This window comes from Dysidea avara, chromosome 6 (genome assembly GCF_963678975.1).
Source record: "Dysidea avara chromosome 6, odDysAvar1.4, whole genome shotgun sequence".
NCBI lineage: Eukaryota > Metazoa > Porifera > Demospongiae > Dictyoceratida > Dysideidae > Dysidea > Dysidea avara.
In genome coordinates, this window is record NC_089277.1 from 15,980,141 (window position 1) to 15,996,093 (window position 15,953).

General features: G+C 38.3%; 2 protein-coding genes and 1 long non-coding RNA gene across 3 annotated transcripts in view; 2 read left to right on the forward strand and 1 right to left on the reverse strand.

Moving 5' to 3' along the window:
- LOC136259293 (uncharacterized) overlaps positions 1 to 15,953 on the forward strand; it is a 37,950-nt gene that overhangs the window by 4,832 nt on the left and 17,165 nt on the right. The gene's annotated exons all lie outside the window — the stretch shown is intronic.
- On the reverse strand, positions 1,100 to 3,749 carry LOC136258323 (uncharacterized). The gene is made up of 6 exons (XM_066051647.1): positions 3,604 to 3,749; positions 2,801 to 2,885; positions 2,419 to 2,744; positions 2,129 to 2,276; positions 1,679 to 1,883; positions 1,100 to 1,620 (listed from the first exon to the last, which is right to left on the reverse strand). Exons 1-6 carry the CDS (start codon positions 3,747 to 3,749, stop codon positions 1,298 to 1,300), a joined length of 1,233 nt encoding a protein of 410 aa, XP_065907719.1. The 3' UTR covers positions 1,100 to 1,297.
- On the forward strand, positions 9,800 to 14,436 carry LOC136258653 (uncharacterized). Its single transcript, XR_010702901.1, has 3 exons — positions 9,800 to 9,969; positions 13,490 to 13,576; positions 14,059 to 14,436. It is a non-coding gene; the product is annotated as an uncharacterized lncRNA (long non-coding RNA).

Genomic DNA, 15,953 nt, shown 5'->3' on the forward strand with positions numbered 1-15,953 from the left:
ATACATATTCTCACATTCACGAAGGTAGTTTTCACTTTAGCTCTTCTAGATCTAAACTAGAGTTTGATATCCAAGGATTTGTCATTTCAAATCACTAGCTATAGCCTCCCCCTTAATAGTGAAGATAAACACATTACATAACAGAGTGACAGACATGCACAGATGAATGGTCTGATGTTCATGTAATAAAAAAAAGGGGGCACACACTATAACAAAATATCCCATATATATGTGCCTATACCTTTATTTAATATGCCCCCAACCACTCCAATAAAATCATTCCAATACAATATTTATTTTGTCGCGTTCTACACTGTATATACAATTTGTTATTTTGTCAATGTTGGTGAGTTCACAGCAGGGGTTATGCTTTAGCAGTTAGCTATCAACCGTCAATCAATTCACAACACATTTAAATGTAACTGTGACAATAGCTCATCTCATATTGCTTAAAATCAGTACACACCCTCCACCCACTCCCACAACAGACTTTAGAGTACACCAGCACTGTCTGGTCACCAGACTATCTAAATAATATCCAGAGAAGATCAGCTAGGTTTACTGTTAACTGCTACTAGATATACGAGTGTGTTACAAGCATCTTACAACAGCTAGATTGCATTTGGCCCATTTTATATTGAAGAAGAGATAAGATGAAACTGATAATGTTGTACAGAATCATCCATATACTTGCATATAGTCAGCACAATTTACCATTAAACCATAATAACATCTCTCGACGCCATTCATGCAGATTCATTTAGCCAGCTACCAGGCTATAGACTGATACAAATATTAATATTGATTCTCTCTTTCAACCATTCTTACGTGGAATAGCCAGTTACCAAATCAAGCGGCAATACTGTATCATAAACATCCCTCCCATTTATAAGAACAGTTTAAGCGATAATTAAATTAAATTTGTACTTTTATGCTCAATTCTAAGTCTTGTACAGTAACTTCTCATTATATAAATGAAATTATACACCATAATGTTGTATAGTTGGGAACCCAGAAGTAATAGGATTTATTGTGGAAACTTTGTTATGCTCTTCACCAACATTATTTTGAGGTTTAATCCCTACAACAGAATATTGGTATATCACTTCAAGTGTTTTTTTTATGCAAAAAAAAAACTGATAACTAGCCTACTATACAGAGATGGAACCATTTATGCAAGCATCAAACATGCAAAATACAAGTGTCAATAACCATAACATGATATATCTTAGCAACAGATAAATAGAAATGAAGTAAATAAAGTTAACAATAAAATACAATTGCATGTAAAACTCTCTCACAGCTGTGCTGTTAGTTGCATGCTTATATTAATAAAACATAGCAGTCCATCATGGAACATTGTATTGTCACCATTTACAAGTGAATGAAAAATATTGCCAAAGCTTGGCCATTGCTCAGCAAATCGTTCCTTTCTAATGGTTATTAACTCTTGTCTTCCTCTTAAAGGGTCTTGTCCAAACTCATTGAATATAGTTATATGTCCTCCGTTTTCTTCGTACATTCTAACAGCTTCATCTGCTGCTGGAACCAGAGTGTTATCAATTTGCTTGGTCTGATTATTTCGTGCCATCATCACATTCGGGATGCCTTTGTTTGTACCTAAAGTAACGGTGATAAAAATTTCATAAAGTAGCTAGCTATCTATAGTGAAATATACCTGATATGCGATGCTCGTTCCAGGCTGTCACAAACATTGTAGTCCCAACTTGGCTGACGTGTAAAGTGTACCAGGAGACGCAATGTTTAATGTAATCGTCTTCCAGGTTGAAATCGCCATTTTCTTGCATTTCTATTAGAGCGGCCTTTATGGGGTAGTTGACCCTTCCGTTGACCTCTACCCATATCCTTTCGATCACATGATTCTATTACAAGACACCAAAGCAAATCAGTATGAACATCACATGAAATGAAACAACAGTTATTGTATGTGTGTCCCACTCTTATATCATTGTTTTAGAATGTCATCTAGTCAGCATTAATATATTGTTTTTTTTTTAATTTGGGGGTTTACCCTGCTTATCCAACTACAATAGCTGCTGCTAAACATCAGTAGTCCACTATAGGTTATTCTTGTTACATCATGATAATGTGACAAATACAATCTCACTTGAGTAGAGGATGCCTGCAGGTGAGGTGGTCCAGAAGGGTTTCGTCTATATCCTGCCAGGTGTTCTTGGATGTACAACATAAGATACCACTCCCTTCCATGGTCAACCCTGATCTGATCCCACATACCATACTGGCATATGGTTTGCCTAAACAATTCAAATGCTAATAATTAAAAGAAATGTGATTCTAACAATACTTCATAGAATTTTAATAATCACTGTTAACGTTATGGATGAATGTGTGGGTAGTAATGCAGTGCTAGTGTAGTTGCTACAAGTAATGAAGTACCTGTACACTGTATCATAAATCACACTGTTGTTTTTAATAGGCATAGTGCTAAATGCCACAATTTTCCGGCTAAAGCCATCCACTGCACATATGTGGGTCACACCAAACATAACATTTTTTTCATTTTGGTCGATGTGTAGTTTGTGACCAAAATAATCTGCCCTGTATGTTGTAGGATTTGTCATCCTGGCAGTGGAGTTTGTACGGGCACGGCAGTACACAGGTGAGACATATCTCAATGATTCGCCAACTCTCTTTTCTCCTGTTCTGATTCCCCTTGATGCCAATACCCCTGTAAATGTTCTGCGTCCATACACAGGACCCACCTATATGTATATAACACATAGTATGGTTTTAAATAAATGGTTATATCATGTTGTACCTCACTGACAGCAGCGGCTACGACCTCATCTAACTCAAGTTTTGTCAGCCGGCTTGTTTTGTGAATGTTCCTTTCACGGCAGAACCTATATATAGGATGAACCAATCTAAGGACTATATTACTTTTGTATGCTGATTATTCATAAACATATATGCAAACCCTATATATAGCTACAGTGTACATTGAATGAAGCCTACATTTGGGTCTCTAAAATTTTGCCATGCATTATATAGCAATGTAGCTATACTATTAAATAAACTGGTAGTGAATTACTACACATATATGATTCTCAGTCTTAAATTACTTAGCCAGTAATAATTGGAATCAGTGCATGTATTAGTTAGACTATTCATGATCATAATAATGGTGATCGTCTGGTCTGGTATACAATATAGTACCTAATGTTTGCGCTTCAATGTGGGGCTAGACTGGTGATATTCACTGTAGAGCATGCATGCATGTATACATACAAGCTACACAAACACATGTGGACAAGTAGGTATAAAAAAATTACTAGCTACTTACGCGGTAATCTAGCTTGTTAGCCCGTCTCAATCAAACATGATGCAATTAATTATTGTTGAAAACTGAATGCACGGACCCTTTATATAGCTAGTTATATTATCTATAGTTATATACCCATAGCTATTACCTACGTATGCAGCACTAGTGAGCTCTTTTTGCAACTGTAAGTAACTATATATATAATACAGTTCTGACTCTGCAACGGGCTTGCAGCTGTTTGTAGCTATATACAGTAGGTTCATGTACCAAGCTACTTAGCTAGCTATATGTATACAAACCTCTCCAATGAGCGAACACTCAGTCCTTTCCTGCTAGGATATTTGTATTGCAGGTGAAGACTCATACGTTTGTGGGTCCATCGCTCCTTCTCTATTTTCTCCCTTATGAACTCTTCCAACTCATCCAGCAAGCGTATCCCAGCCATGGCTATATATTCGAGGCTATATACCTGTAGCTACTTATTTGCATGGTGCCAACCAATTAGCTATTGTTGAACTGCGCCTCTCGCGTCTATACAATGAGTGTAAGCGGCTGGCCCTGAGGCTAACTAAGGCCAATGAAACTTGATTAGCAGTTTCGCGTCACCGCCCACATCCCTTCACTAGCACCCGCATGGAATTTCATTATTGGCAATTTAGATCGAAATACTCTAATAGAGCAGTCACTTTTACTCTAATAAAGAAGTCACTTTATTATAGGCATGCCAGGAGTACTAATATTCTTTTTATTCAAATGAGAAGTGTTATCCATGCAATTTTACAACACTTTAGTGACAATATGAAGGTTTCTGATCTCAGCACACCCTGAGTAGGCAATAATGAATAATGAATAAAAACCGCCCGCCCGCATCAAAATTTCAAAAATCTGAGCGAGAAACTAGTAATCAAGTTTCATTGGCCTAACTATCTGTACATTATAATTAGCGCATCCCCTCTAGTTGAGATTAATTAACAAGCAATGATAGCTAGCTAGATAAGATCTAATCTTCACATAACAATAGAGCTAAGTAGCTAATTGCAGTTAGTATAATTATATTGCTACTGGAGGCCTGCACTGAGCATTTCAATACTTGCTACATCAGTACTGAATCACGTAATCATGCACTGACCTATCAATGTCAACCCCACTCCCACCAAGCCAGTACGGGATATGTGGGGGTTGGGCAGCACAAGTACTTTTTTGTGTCAAATCCCCTTCGTCACATGGTGCATGGGACTATATGTGGGATTTGACCTAATAATTATATAATTCGTCCCAGCTAGGTAGGGGAATTTGACTTTCCACTTCATCAAATCCCCACTATATCCACCCTACTGGGGGTGGGGCTTGACATTTATAGGTGCAACAAAAAATACACTTCAATTAGCTTCTTATGTAGCTACAGTGAAACTGTATACATCTGTACACACACATATGTACACATACACACACATACACACACAACAAAAAAATGGTAATATTTTTAACATCATTAGCTATATATAATTATAACTACAGTTAATTGCATCCATGTGAGTTAATTGTATCCATGTGTTTTAGGCCAGTAGTCTGTAACAACAGCAAGCATAAGCAAATAAAACACAGCCCGTATGCTAATCACTACTACTCACTTTGGTCTCCTTCTGTACAGCTACACTTTAATTTTCTCTTGATACAATGTAAAGCAATCCATGAGCAGGTTGTAATCTTATGGTTAATTAGCTATCTATAAAAAAAATAAAGTAATATTGTTAATTCATATAGAAGAATAAAACAAATATAATGTAATGTTTAATTATGTCTACAGGGAATCTATAGTTACATGGTGCTATAGAGTATCAGTGCAAAGGCACTCTGGGAATACTGAGTGCCTGGGTCATGTTACATAAACTACCAATGCCTCCTCCCCAATGCCCAGGGTTATAGTCATATTGGCTAGTGAGGTGTCATGTGCCCCTATTATTTGTCTAGCAGCTACATGATCATGATACACACACACACACACACACACACACACACACACACACACACACACACACACACATGCGCACACACACACACACACACACACACACACACACACACATACACACACACACACACACACACACACACACACACACACACACACATACACACATGATACATGGCACAATCACACTGCAATTGTTAAACAATCGAAATTAAATAAAATATATATGTACCACATGGATTGCAGAATGGAAATAGAAGGGTGGTCATAGTATAGTTCAGTCCAGTGGTTCGATGCACACATATGGTAATCCCAAATGAAACAAAACCACACTGGTTAAATGGTACAATGGTTGGTTGAACAATAGAAGTTATATTTATGTACCACATGGATTGCATAATAGAAAAAGGAGTGGTTTTTTTTTGTGTGTGTCTGGCTGTTTAATTTAGAAGCCAATGTGGTAGCAATGGTTATAATTAGCACTGGTCACTTCCATTGTTTGAGGCTTGGTCTAATTGTTTTGCATGTCTTCCATCTAAAAAAAAAGTATCCTGCCTGCTTTAATTTCGACTGAGACAACATGCACGACTTGTACATTTCATCTACACCACAATCTAGCCATCTATATATCAACTGCATGTATTGTTAGCTTGTAGCTGTACCATAACTGTCAAATCGATAATTTTTTTTTAAAACAAAAAAATGAATAAACAAAAATAAATCAACTGGCTAATAACTATATAGCAGACGATATGCTGGGGAAGACAAAGGAAAATTATTTTTAAATTAATTAATAAAAGTATCATATAATTGTCATATGGTCTGGCTGTATAGCTACACTGACTACAAGCCTGGCTAGATTTGAAATTGTTTGGATGTATGAAGCGATATGATTGTAAAACGATCATATAATTATAGCCATAAAGTGGTTGTATGCACCTTTTGATGCACTGCACAAACTATATATCCTCTCCTCCACCGGTACTTTACTTGTGCTAGTCATGATTCCCCCCCCCCTTTTCACACACTCTCCACATGTTTGCCGTACTTGCACGCACACACACACACACACACACACACACACACACACACACACACACACACACACACATACACACATGATACATGGCACAATCACACTGCAATTGTTAAACAATCGAAATTAAATAAAATATATATGTACCACATGGATTGCAGAATGAAAATAGAAGGGTGGTCATAGTATAGTTCAGTCCAGTGGTTCGATGCACACATATGGTAATCCCAAATGAAACAAAACCACACTGGTTAAATGGTACAATGGTTGGTTGAACAATAGAAGTTATATTTATGTACCACATGGATTGCATAATAGAAAAAGGAGTGGTTTTTTGTTATTGTTGTTGTTGTTCTGGCAATTTATTTTAGAAGCCAATGTGGTAGCACTGGTTATAATTAGCACTGGTCACTTCCATTGTTTGAGGTCTGGTCTAATTGTTTTGAATGTCTTCCATCTAAAATTTTTTTTCCACTTGTTTTTTACTTTACGTAGCCTTTCTCCCTTGACACTAGGGGATTTGACAAATAAATTCACATTTGTACTTAGCTAGCTAGCTATAGATACACATGACACGGCAACTGAGCTCTGCAGCCTTCAGTCCTGGTTGGTTAGCTAGCTACGTAGCTTGGGAACATGCGTGCATGTATATGCATATACTGTAGAATACGGAACACTTACTAGTTTATTTCATAGCCCATGATCCATGTCTGTTGCAAATCTTCACTGCTTCTTCTCCAGTCATGCCGGATCACTCGTGAAAACCGCTATAATTTTGAATTTGTCACGTGATCGTGAGACTTGGTTGATCATGCGCGTTGCTACGTAACCTGTATTATAAGCACTTTCATGTCAACAGTCATATACAGCCAGATATCATCTAGTTTTATTTTAGTTTCTCTAAACCCCATCCCCATCCTCTCCTTGACTTTCAACTTGTTTGTTTTAAATTTAATGTCAATTTAAAGATTGCATGTGATCACTTACAATACAAATAATAAATAATATGAGCAATGTAGCTAGATAGCTACAATAACAAATATTAATTCAAGTGAAATATACCTGTAATTATAATAATGAAGAAGGTTACAACAAACTACTAGCTAGCTATACAGTTTAACTTTGGTCAACTCTCATCTCCAGCAGTGTCAGTCTCATCTTCTAAGTAACTGCTTACAGCAGTAATCAAGCCATCAAGACCGAGAACTTTGACAGTCTCAAAGTCCGTGTCCCTGCACAGCGGGCAATTTGCTGAATGACTGGTTGCCAGCAACTGCTGAACACATTGTTCACATCCTACGATTGACTTGCAGCACATTGATACAACCATCGGTGGCCTTATCGGGACCACCTGACATATACAACATTTTAATATATCTTTCAATTTGTCCCTTAATGAGATTGGCAATGTCCTTTCAATGATTGATCTTAAGCCTCTAAACTCATCCCTCATATCCCTCAGTTCATTTTTGATCCTTTTGGCAGCACGAGGTGCCAGCTCTTCGTCAATGTCATCGTCAGTATCATCTTGAATCATATTGAGATCCCTCTGTGTCATGGCATATAATTTCCTTCTGGGTGCCTTCCAGAAAGCTAACCCTGAAAATGATAAAGTTATACATACGGTAAACCACAAGTCCTGTATTGTTACTGTGTACAGTATATGCACATTGCTTTTACATACAGCTAGCTACATTGAGTGGCAGATGAATTTTCAATTTTTAGGCCATTATTTGTCACAATAACGTGATCCAATCCCCACTTTTGTTGTATCGCAGCCAATATAAACTCAGTGTGAGCTGTAGATTCTGTGATATTCACAAATATCTGGGCTTTATCATGAAACCTTATTGTCCTGCCGTTCTTTGTTAGCTTGGCTTGCACCAGTTTCACAGTGGAAGATGGTGGAGGACGCCTTGCCACCACCGATCTGAACATAGAGTTAGATGACCCCTGGTAGGGAGTGGACGATGCAAGTACATGTACAGGTGGATTGGTCCCGGGTATACTGCTGTTGCTGCTGTTTAAAGACTGGACATGGGAAGATGGGGTCCCAGTTGGGGTCCTGGTACGGCCCTCTGTCAAGTTCCTGCCTTCCACCAGTAGAGTTGAAAAGGGCATCACACCTTCTTGAGACAGGTTAAAGGTCCCATTCTCACTTGGAAAATGCATCGATTCGTCAATACTGTCCTTCAAGAAGACGACTGAAGGGTCAACCTGTATGTGAAAGGAAAAAAATGCAATCTATGAAGTACTTAGCTATAGCTAGTTTAAAACAAAAAAAATATATAAAAAATAAAAAACACCATTATACACTGTACGTATAGCTATGATATAGCTAGCCATAGCAATCCTGCAAGGTAGATCCACGTCCCTCTGTTAGCTAGCTATAGCTAACCTGAAACAAGCGGCGGAGATTTTCAGTAGTCACTTGATGCATGAACACATCAGCTTGCTGTTCTCCCTTCTGCAGGGTAATTCGATCGGATTGAGTAGCCCTATCAGCCATATGGTTACGCAAATGCAGTTTATCTGATGCCTGTCACAGCACGTAGGCTATTTATACCTTGTGTGCAGTAGCTACTAGCTACCTCTACTAGACCTCAAACCATACTTTCAAATACAATACACATTATGCTCCTTCTTTGTTCGACCAGTAGCATTCTTTATTAGATACTAGATTTGACACGTAGTTAGCTAGCTACTCTGACATAGAGGTTTAGCTAGGTAATTAAGAACTATATGGCTGCTTGCCAGTTTAGTTCTTTCTTCTAGTACCCACTAACCACAAGTTTCTATACTGTGCCGGAATATATAGCTAAGCATACTTAAGTGTCAAATCCAGTAACTAACAAAGAATGTTACAGGTTGAACAAAGAAGGAGCATAATGTGTATTGTATTTGAAAGTATGGTTTGAGGTCTAGTAGAGGTCTATTAGCTACTGCACACAAGGTATAAATAGCCTACGTGCTGTGACAGGCATCAGATAAACTGCATTTGCTTAACCATATGGCTGATAGGGCTACTGAATCCGATCGAATTACCCTGCAGAGGGCGTTACCGGAAATCCTAGGTCATGAGCTATTTAAAAAAATCGATGGCCAAAGTATAGGCACCCATTGGGGAACTTTCCATACGCGAGGGTTACACCTTTGGGTCTGGGTGTAGGACCTAAAGCACACCGTATATACCATACTTCTGCATAAAGTGTAGCGATTACGAGGGGTTAACACCTGGCTATGAATTTAAAAAAAAAAAAACATACCATTTTGGCTTGAAGTTGCTGGTAGATCCACCTGGTGACGTCAAATCTATTCGAGTCTGGGTTTAAACAAATCATTATCACAGCAGAGGTGTTTATCGGTGATTTACTTTCAGCTGACAATGAAACACGACTGGCTTTTCCTTAGTAAAGTTTCAGCATTCTCTCAACGCCATCTTATTTTTGTTCCATCGATCGATTTAAAATGTTTTATCAAACGACAATCCGCCCTTTTTTCATGCCAGGCGCTTACATTGGGGTGTACTTTGTGACAACAGTGGACGAGAGGTTGCTGTCAGAGGAGTATATAGTGGCGAATGGTGATAAGACATGTATTTGCGTACGCTAACGGGAGAAAAGAAGCGCGTGCTACATTTTGACTGGAACGCGAAAGGTATGGGGATGATACACGGCTGTCCTAGCACTGGCAAGCTGGGTAGTCGGTAGTCTATTTAACAATGGGGAGGGATGGCACATAACACTATGTGATGGTCCCAGAATATGTCTAGTTGACCATTCTTATGAAGAATGTCAATTGTGACCTGCCTAATGTAGCCACCTGCTGAATTAAATGTGTCAATTATACATAAAGTATAAGGTCAGGAAATTTTTTCTTGATTAAATGCTGTACCATCACACTTGAACAGTGCCACAATAGACCGTATTCCAAATGATGTCACAAAATAAAATGGCTGTGGCTGTTTGGGGTATTCTAACAATTTCGAGTGAGAGTTCCAATGGGGCTTAATAATATTCAAATCGCTATTCAACCCTGGAAGAAGATATTGACCTAAAACTAACAGGTACAATTATAAGGGTATAAAATCTATCCTCTAATGCCAGGTTAAAAATTTTCAGCTGGTTTTCAAAGTTTAGAAGAAAAACTATTGTTTCTTTGCTGTAATAACCAAACCTGGTAATTTCGCCTGGATATCTAGTTTGTTAGCTTCTATATCAATCTTTGAAATCTCGATCGCCATTGGTGATAATACTCGAAAATATAAGAATCCCCCAAATAGAAAATCCGTGTGACATCATTTGGAATACGGTCTATTCATTCTACAATATTACAAGTAACACTACCTTGATATTTTGATCTACTAAAACACCACTGCAAATTAGTGGTGAATACTTATAAATGTTTGAATAACCACTGCATCAAGTGACAGGTAGCTAAGATGCAATATGATGTTTTAAGACAGCACTCTTGCGCTTAACTTGAAAGATAGTGTCACACAGATTTGTTGGAGAGTGTTTTCGTAATACTAAAACACCTTAGTGCCTAGTTATATATATATAAACAGTGAGGGGGTGCCACACCAACATATCCTGTACTCCTATGTTCATCCTCAGTCAAAGTGGTCAACCTCAAAAAATATGCTTTGACTTCTGACTTTCACTAAAAGTTGCACTTGACTCTTGAATTTAGTACATTTTTGTAAAGTACATTTAAATTGTTCTAAATGTATCAATAATTGTATATAACTTTTGAGCTGAGAGCTTGTCCTTACTAAGCATACTGTTTAAATGTGTACTGTTAGGTTTTATTGTAAGCATCATCAGGGGCGTAGCCAGGATTTTTTTGAAGGAGGTTCAGATTTAAAGTGGAATGTCTTAAGAGGAAGGCCTGGGTGCTTCCCCTAGACCATGTTACTAAAATAGTGCATACACAAAATATGTCCTTAGGCAGTAAGATTAAAAGGTGCTGTTTGTGCATCTAACTAGCTAAAACCTACACACTGCTGTTTATGCAGCTATAGAAACTATAAGCCTATTGTAAAACTAACTTATCTTTACTTCCAGACAGCATACTGACAGCCAACTTCAATTTCCTAGTGCACGGAAGCCCTCCACACTCGAGTCCCTTAGTTGGCAATACTTTTTTCCAGCTAAACATTATTCTCAGCTCTCAGCTGATCCAGCTGTTGATGGTCAATAACTTCAGACATGGCTTGTACTCCAGTATGTTGGAGACATCATGTGCCCACAACATTTACCAAATAAACAAATCATTCATCAGGTAAATATACATCAACAATTCACAGTTTGTGCTAACCTGACACATGTATAACACGACCACTCAAGTTCTGCCTTGTAATAAACCATAGAACAGTCCTTCGCCATTTCACTAACGCCATTTCAACCATGCATCACGTACACAATTGATCATGTGATGCAATAGATATGGTTCAGCATTAATGTGATGTGACCCTCAAGAGTAGTACAAAGGAGCACCAGTGGGCAAATAGCTACCGGAGAGCTACAGGGCTGTAAGATTTGGTGTGATTTTTAATTTTTAAGAAATTCTGCTTCTGAAAGGGGGGTTCATCCGAACCCCCCACTGCCTACACCCTTGATCGTAACAAAGTTCTATAGCTTTAGCAATAAATTAATTTTAGCCTTGACAGGCCTATATCAAGGTGGCACTCCAATATATCCTGTACTCTAGTGTTCATCCTTGGTCAAGGCGAAAATCAAAGTGAAGCTAGAATTTTGCAATCAGCCAAAGATAATTGCATTGCAGAAAATGCATTTGCAAACATTATTTGTTGCACTTAAACATGTCTGTTTTGGTGACGATCTGATAGCGATATGCAAAAATGCGGACGATATATGGTTTGCCAATAACCAGTCAGATTTTTTATGTAACACTACTAGTTAAAATAGACACGTTTCACACTGCACTAAATTAATGCCACTTTGCAATGGCCACATAATACATCATAGAAATTTTCTACGGCTTGGTCTAGTGGACATGCATGCAACCATAAAGTACTCAATAAAACACAGTAGTACCATATGATTTTGTGTATATGTCTCCCACCCCTAAGTTGTGAAGCTATGATACCCCTCCCCTCACTATGTTACGCTATTGTATTATTGTGCGTCGTGATGCCCCTACCCTCACTATGTTACGCTATTGTATTATTGTGCGTCGTGATGCCCCTCCCCTTACTATGTTACGCTATTGTATTTTTGTGTGTTGTGATGCCCCTCCCCTCACTATGTTACACCATTGTATTATTGTCTGTCGTAATGCCCCTACCCTCACTATGTTACACTATTGTATTATTGTCTGTCGTAATGCCCCTACCCTCACTATGTTACACTATTGTATTATTTTGTGTTGTGATGCCCCTGCCCTCACTATGTTACACTATTGTATTATTGTGTGTTGTGATGCCCCTGCCCTCACTATGTTACACTATTGTATTATTGTGTGTTGTGATACACTGTTGTATTATTGTCTATTGTATTACTGTGTTTTGTGATGCCCCTACCCTCACTATGTTACACTATTGTATTATTGTCTGTCGTGATGCCCCTACCCTCACTATGTTACACTATTGTATTATTGTGTGTCGTGATGCCCCTACCCTCACTATGTTACACTATTATATTACTGTGTGTCGTGATGCCCCTACCCTCACTATGTTACACTATTATATTATTGTGTGTCATGATGCCCCTACCCTCACTATGTTACACTATTGTATTATTGTGTTTTGTGATGCCCCTACCCTCACTATGTTACTCTATTGTATTATTGTCTGTCGTGATGCCCCTACCCTCACTATGTTACACCATTGTATTATTGTCTGTCGTGATGCCCCTACCCTCACTATGTTACACTATTGTATTATTGTGTGTCGTGATGCCCCTACCCTCACTATGTTACAATATTGTATTATTATGTGTTGTGATGCCCCTACCCTCACTAAGTTACACTACTGTATTACTGTGTGTTGTGATGCCCCTCCCCTTACTATGTTACACTATTGTAATATTGTGTGTTGTGATGCCCCTACCCTCACTATGTTATTGTGTGTCGTGATGCCCTTCCCCTCACTATATCACACTATTGTGTTATTGTGTGTCAGGATTTCACGTGGCTTTGTCACTCCTTATTACAGATTCATTGCTGTAAAAAAAAATTATCTGATAAATATGTGTATGTCTGACAGTGCTACAATGATTTCAAGCAGCAACTATATTGAAAGGTACATATATTATTGTAACATATAACATACATGTTAGAATACAGTGTATGAGCTATTGTAAAATTTAATTTTTGGTACACATTAATATCTAGAGACACTTGCATGTACACATACTACAGACACAAATTCATGCATACATACTGTATACACACTTACATGACCCAACACACACCACACCACACCACATCACACGCACATAACACACACCCAACTAGAAAGACACACATATTACACACACGCACACTATACATGTACATGTACACATACACACTACACACACACACACACACACACACACACACACACACACACACACACACACACACACACACACACACACACACACATGCACTACACATACCACACTACATTCACGCATGCACACACACACTACACACATGCGCACACATATCTACACACACACAACACACACATGCATACACTCCAGTGGACTATATTATTTATATCTCTTTTACTTACAGATGAGATTCATCACTTAGGGTTGCTTGTTACAAGCATGTCGTTGCTTCTGAATGTATTCCATATACGTAGCAACAAAATGTTGGTATCATCCAAGCCTTTTTTGTATCTACCACTTCTCCATGACACAATGATTGAGTGTGCTATTGAGTGGATGTGCTATCGTACATAGTGAGTCCCTCTTTTACACTTACTTGTTTTACCTAATCCGTTGCACACTAAATAACTTTGAAGTAGTGTCTCTTCGATGGAGGTGTATTGATGCAGTGGTCGTGCCAAGTTTGTCATCACCAGATCTGTTCATTATCAATATTGTGACATAATAGTGTAGTGATGCATAATACATTCGTACGTACTTCTTATAATATTAAGTGATTAAAAAAAAAACAGTACGATGTGCATTATAATACTTAATAGTGATCGATCTACTTGTATATCAAGACACACGGTAGTGTGTCGTGCGGCCCAAGAAGCCGGCGCGTAACACCCGTGAGTATATTGACAGGAAGAAAGAAAACGCAATTTTCGCACCTCCGTAGCTCTGTGCTTCCTTGATGAAACAAGACGATTTTTGCTGTGGACATGCCCCCCAACTGCAGCACTCTACATTCCAAATTTGAGCGAAATCGCTTCGCGCGTTCCCGAGATATGCGACTTCAAAAATTGGCTGAGTTTCTTCGTTTTTTTTTTCTTCTTATTTTTCTTTTTCTTGTCGCACACTTACAAAAACTGCTATAAAACTCGAACGCGTTATCCGATTGCCTTGAAATTTGGCACACAGAAGGGGGGTATAAAGGCGCATCTCGGTACCAACTTTGGCTGGAATACCATAAACAGACAAAGAGTTATGAGCGATTATGCACGAAAAATAACACCAATATGTTGTCACGCCTACAGGGTAAACCGCGTATGGGAAGAAGCTGAAAATCGGTGGGTGAATAGGTTAACTATTGAACCTCAAACCTTTTGTGGTTTGAAAGAAATCGAGCTAAAAACCAGGAAGATACAGCGAAAAAATCAACAGTGTGTAACAATTACGCAATCGAGATTAGCTAATTTTTAATATTTTTATTTTATTATTATTATTATTATTATTATGCTTGCCACGCCTACCAGGTAAACCGCTTGGGGTAATGCTTTCAAAATCGCTGTACAGATAGAGTTATCATCTTAGAAAGGCTCTTCAATGGTGTAGAAGAATCAGACTTAAATCCACGGAGTTATAACACGAAATCCAACTTGGTGTAGCAAGTGCGAGATCGAGATACTCTAATAGAGCAGTCATCCTAATAGAGCAGTCACCCTGAACAGAATTAAAGAGATCAGTTAGAAATAAGTAACCTGTATAGAGATCAGCTACAAACAAATCACCCTGTAGAGAGTTCAGCTACAAACAATTCACCCTGTTAAAACATCAGTTAGAAGAAGATTTCTTGTAGAGAGTTCAAATACAAACAAATCACCCTGTTGAAAGATCAGCTAGAAGATGTCACCTTGTAGATAGTTCAGTTACAAAGAAACCACCATGTAGAGAATTCAGCTACAAACTAGTGACCCTGTAGATACATCAGCTAGAAGAAGTTACCTTGTAGAGAGTTCAGCTACAAAGAAACCATTCTGTAAAGAGCTCAGCTGCAAACAAATCACCTATACAGAATTCAGCTACAAACAAATCACCCTGTAGAGAGATCAGCTAGAAGAAGTTACCTTGTAGATAGTTCAGCTACAAACAAATCATCCTGTAGAGAGATCAGCTAGAAGAAGTTACCTTGTAGATAGTTCAGCTACAAACAATTCACCCTGTACAGAGCTCAGTTAAAAGAGGTTTCCTTGTAAAAAGTTCAGCTACAAACAAATCACCCTGTAGAGAGATAAGTAAGAAGAAGTTACCTTGTAG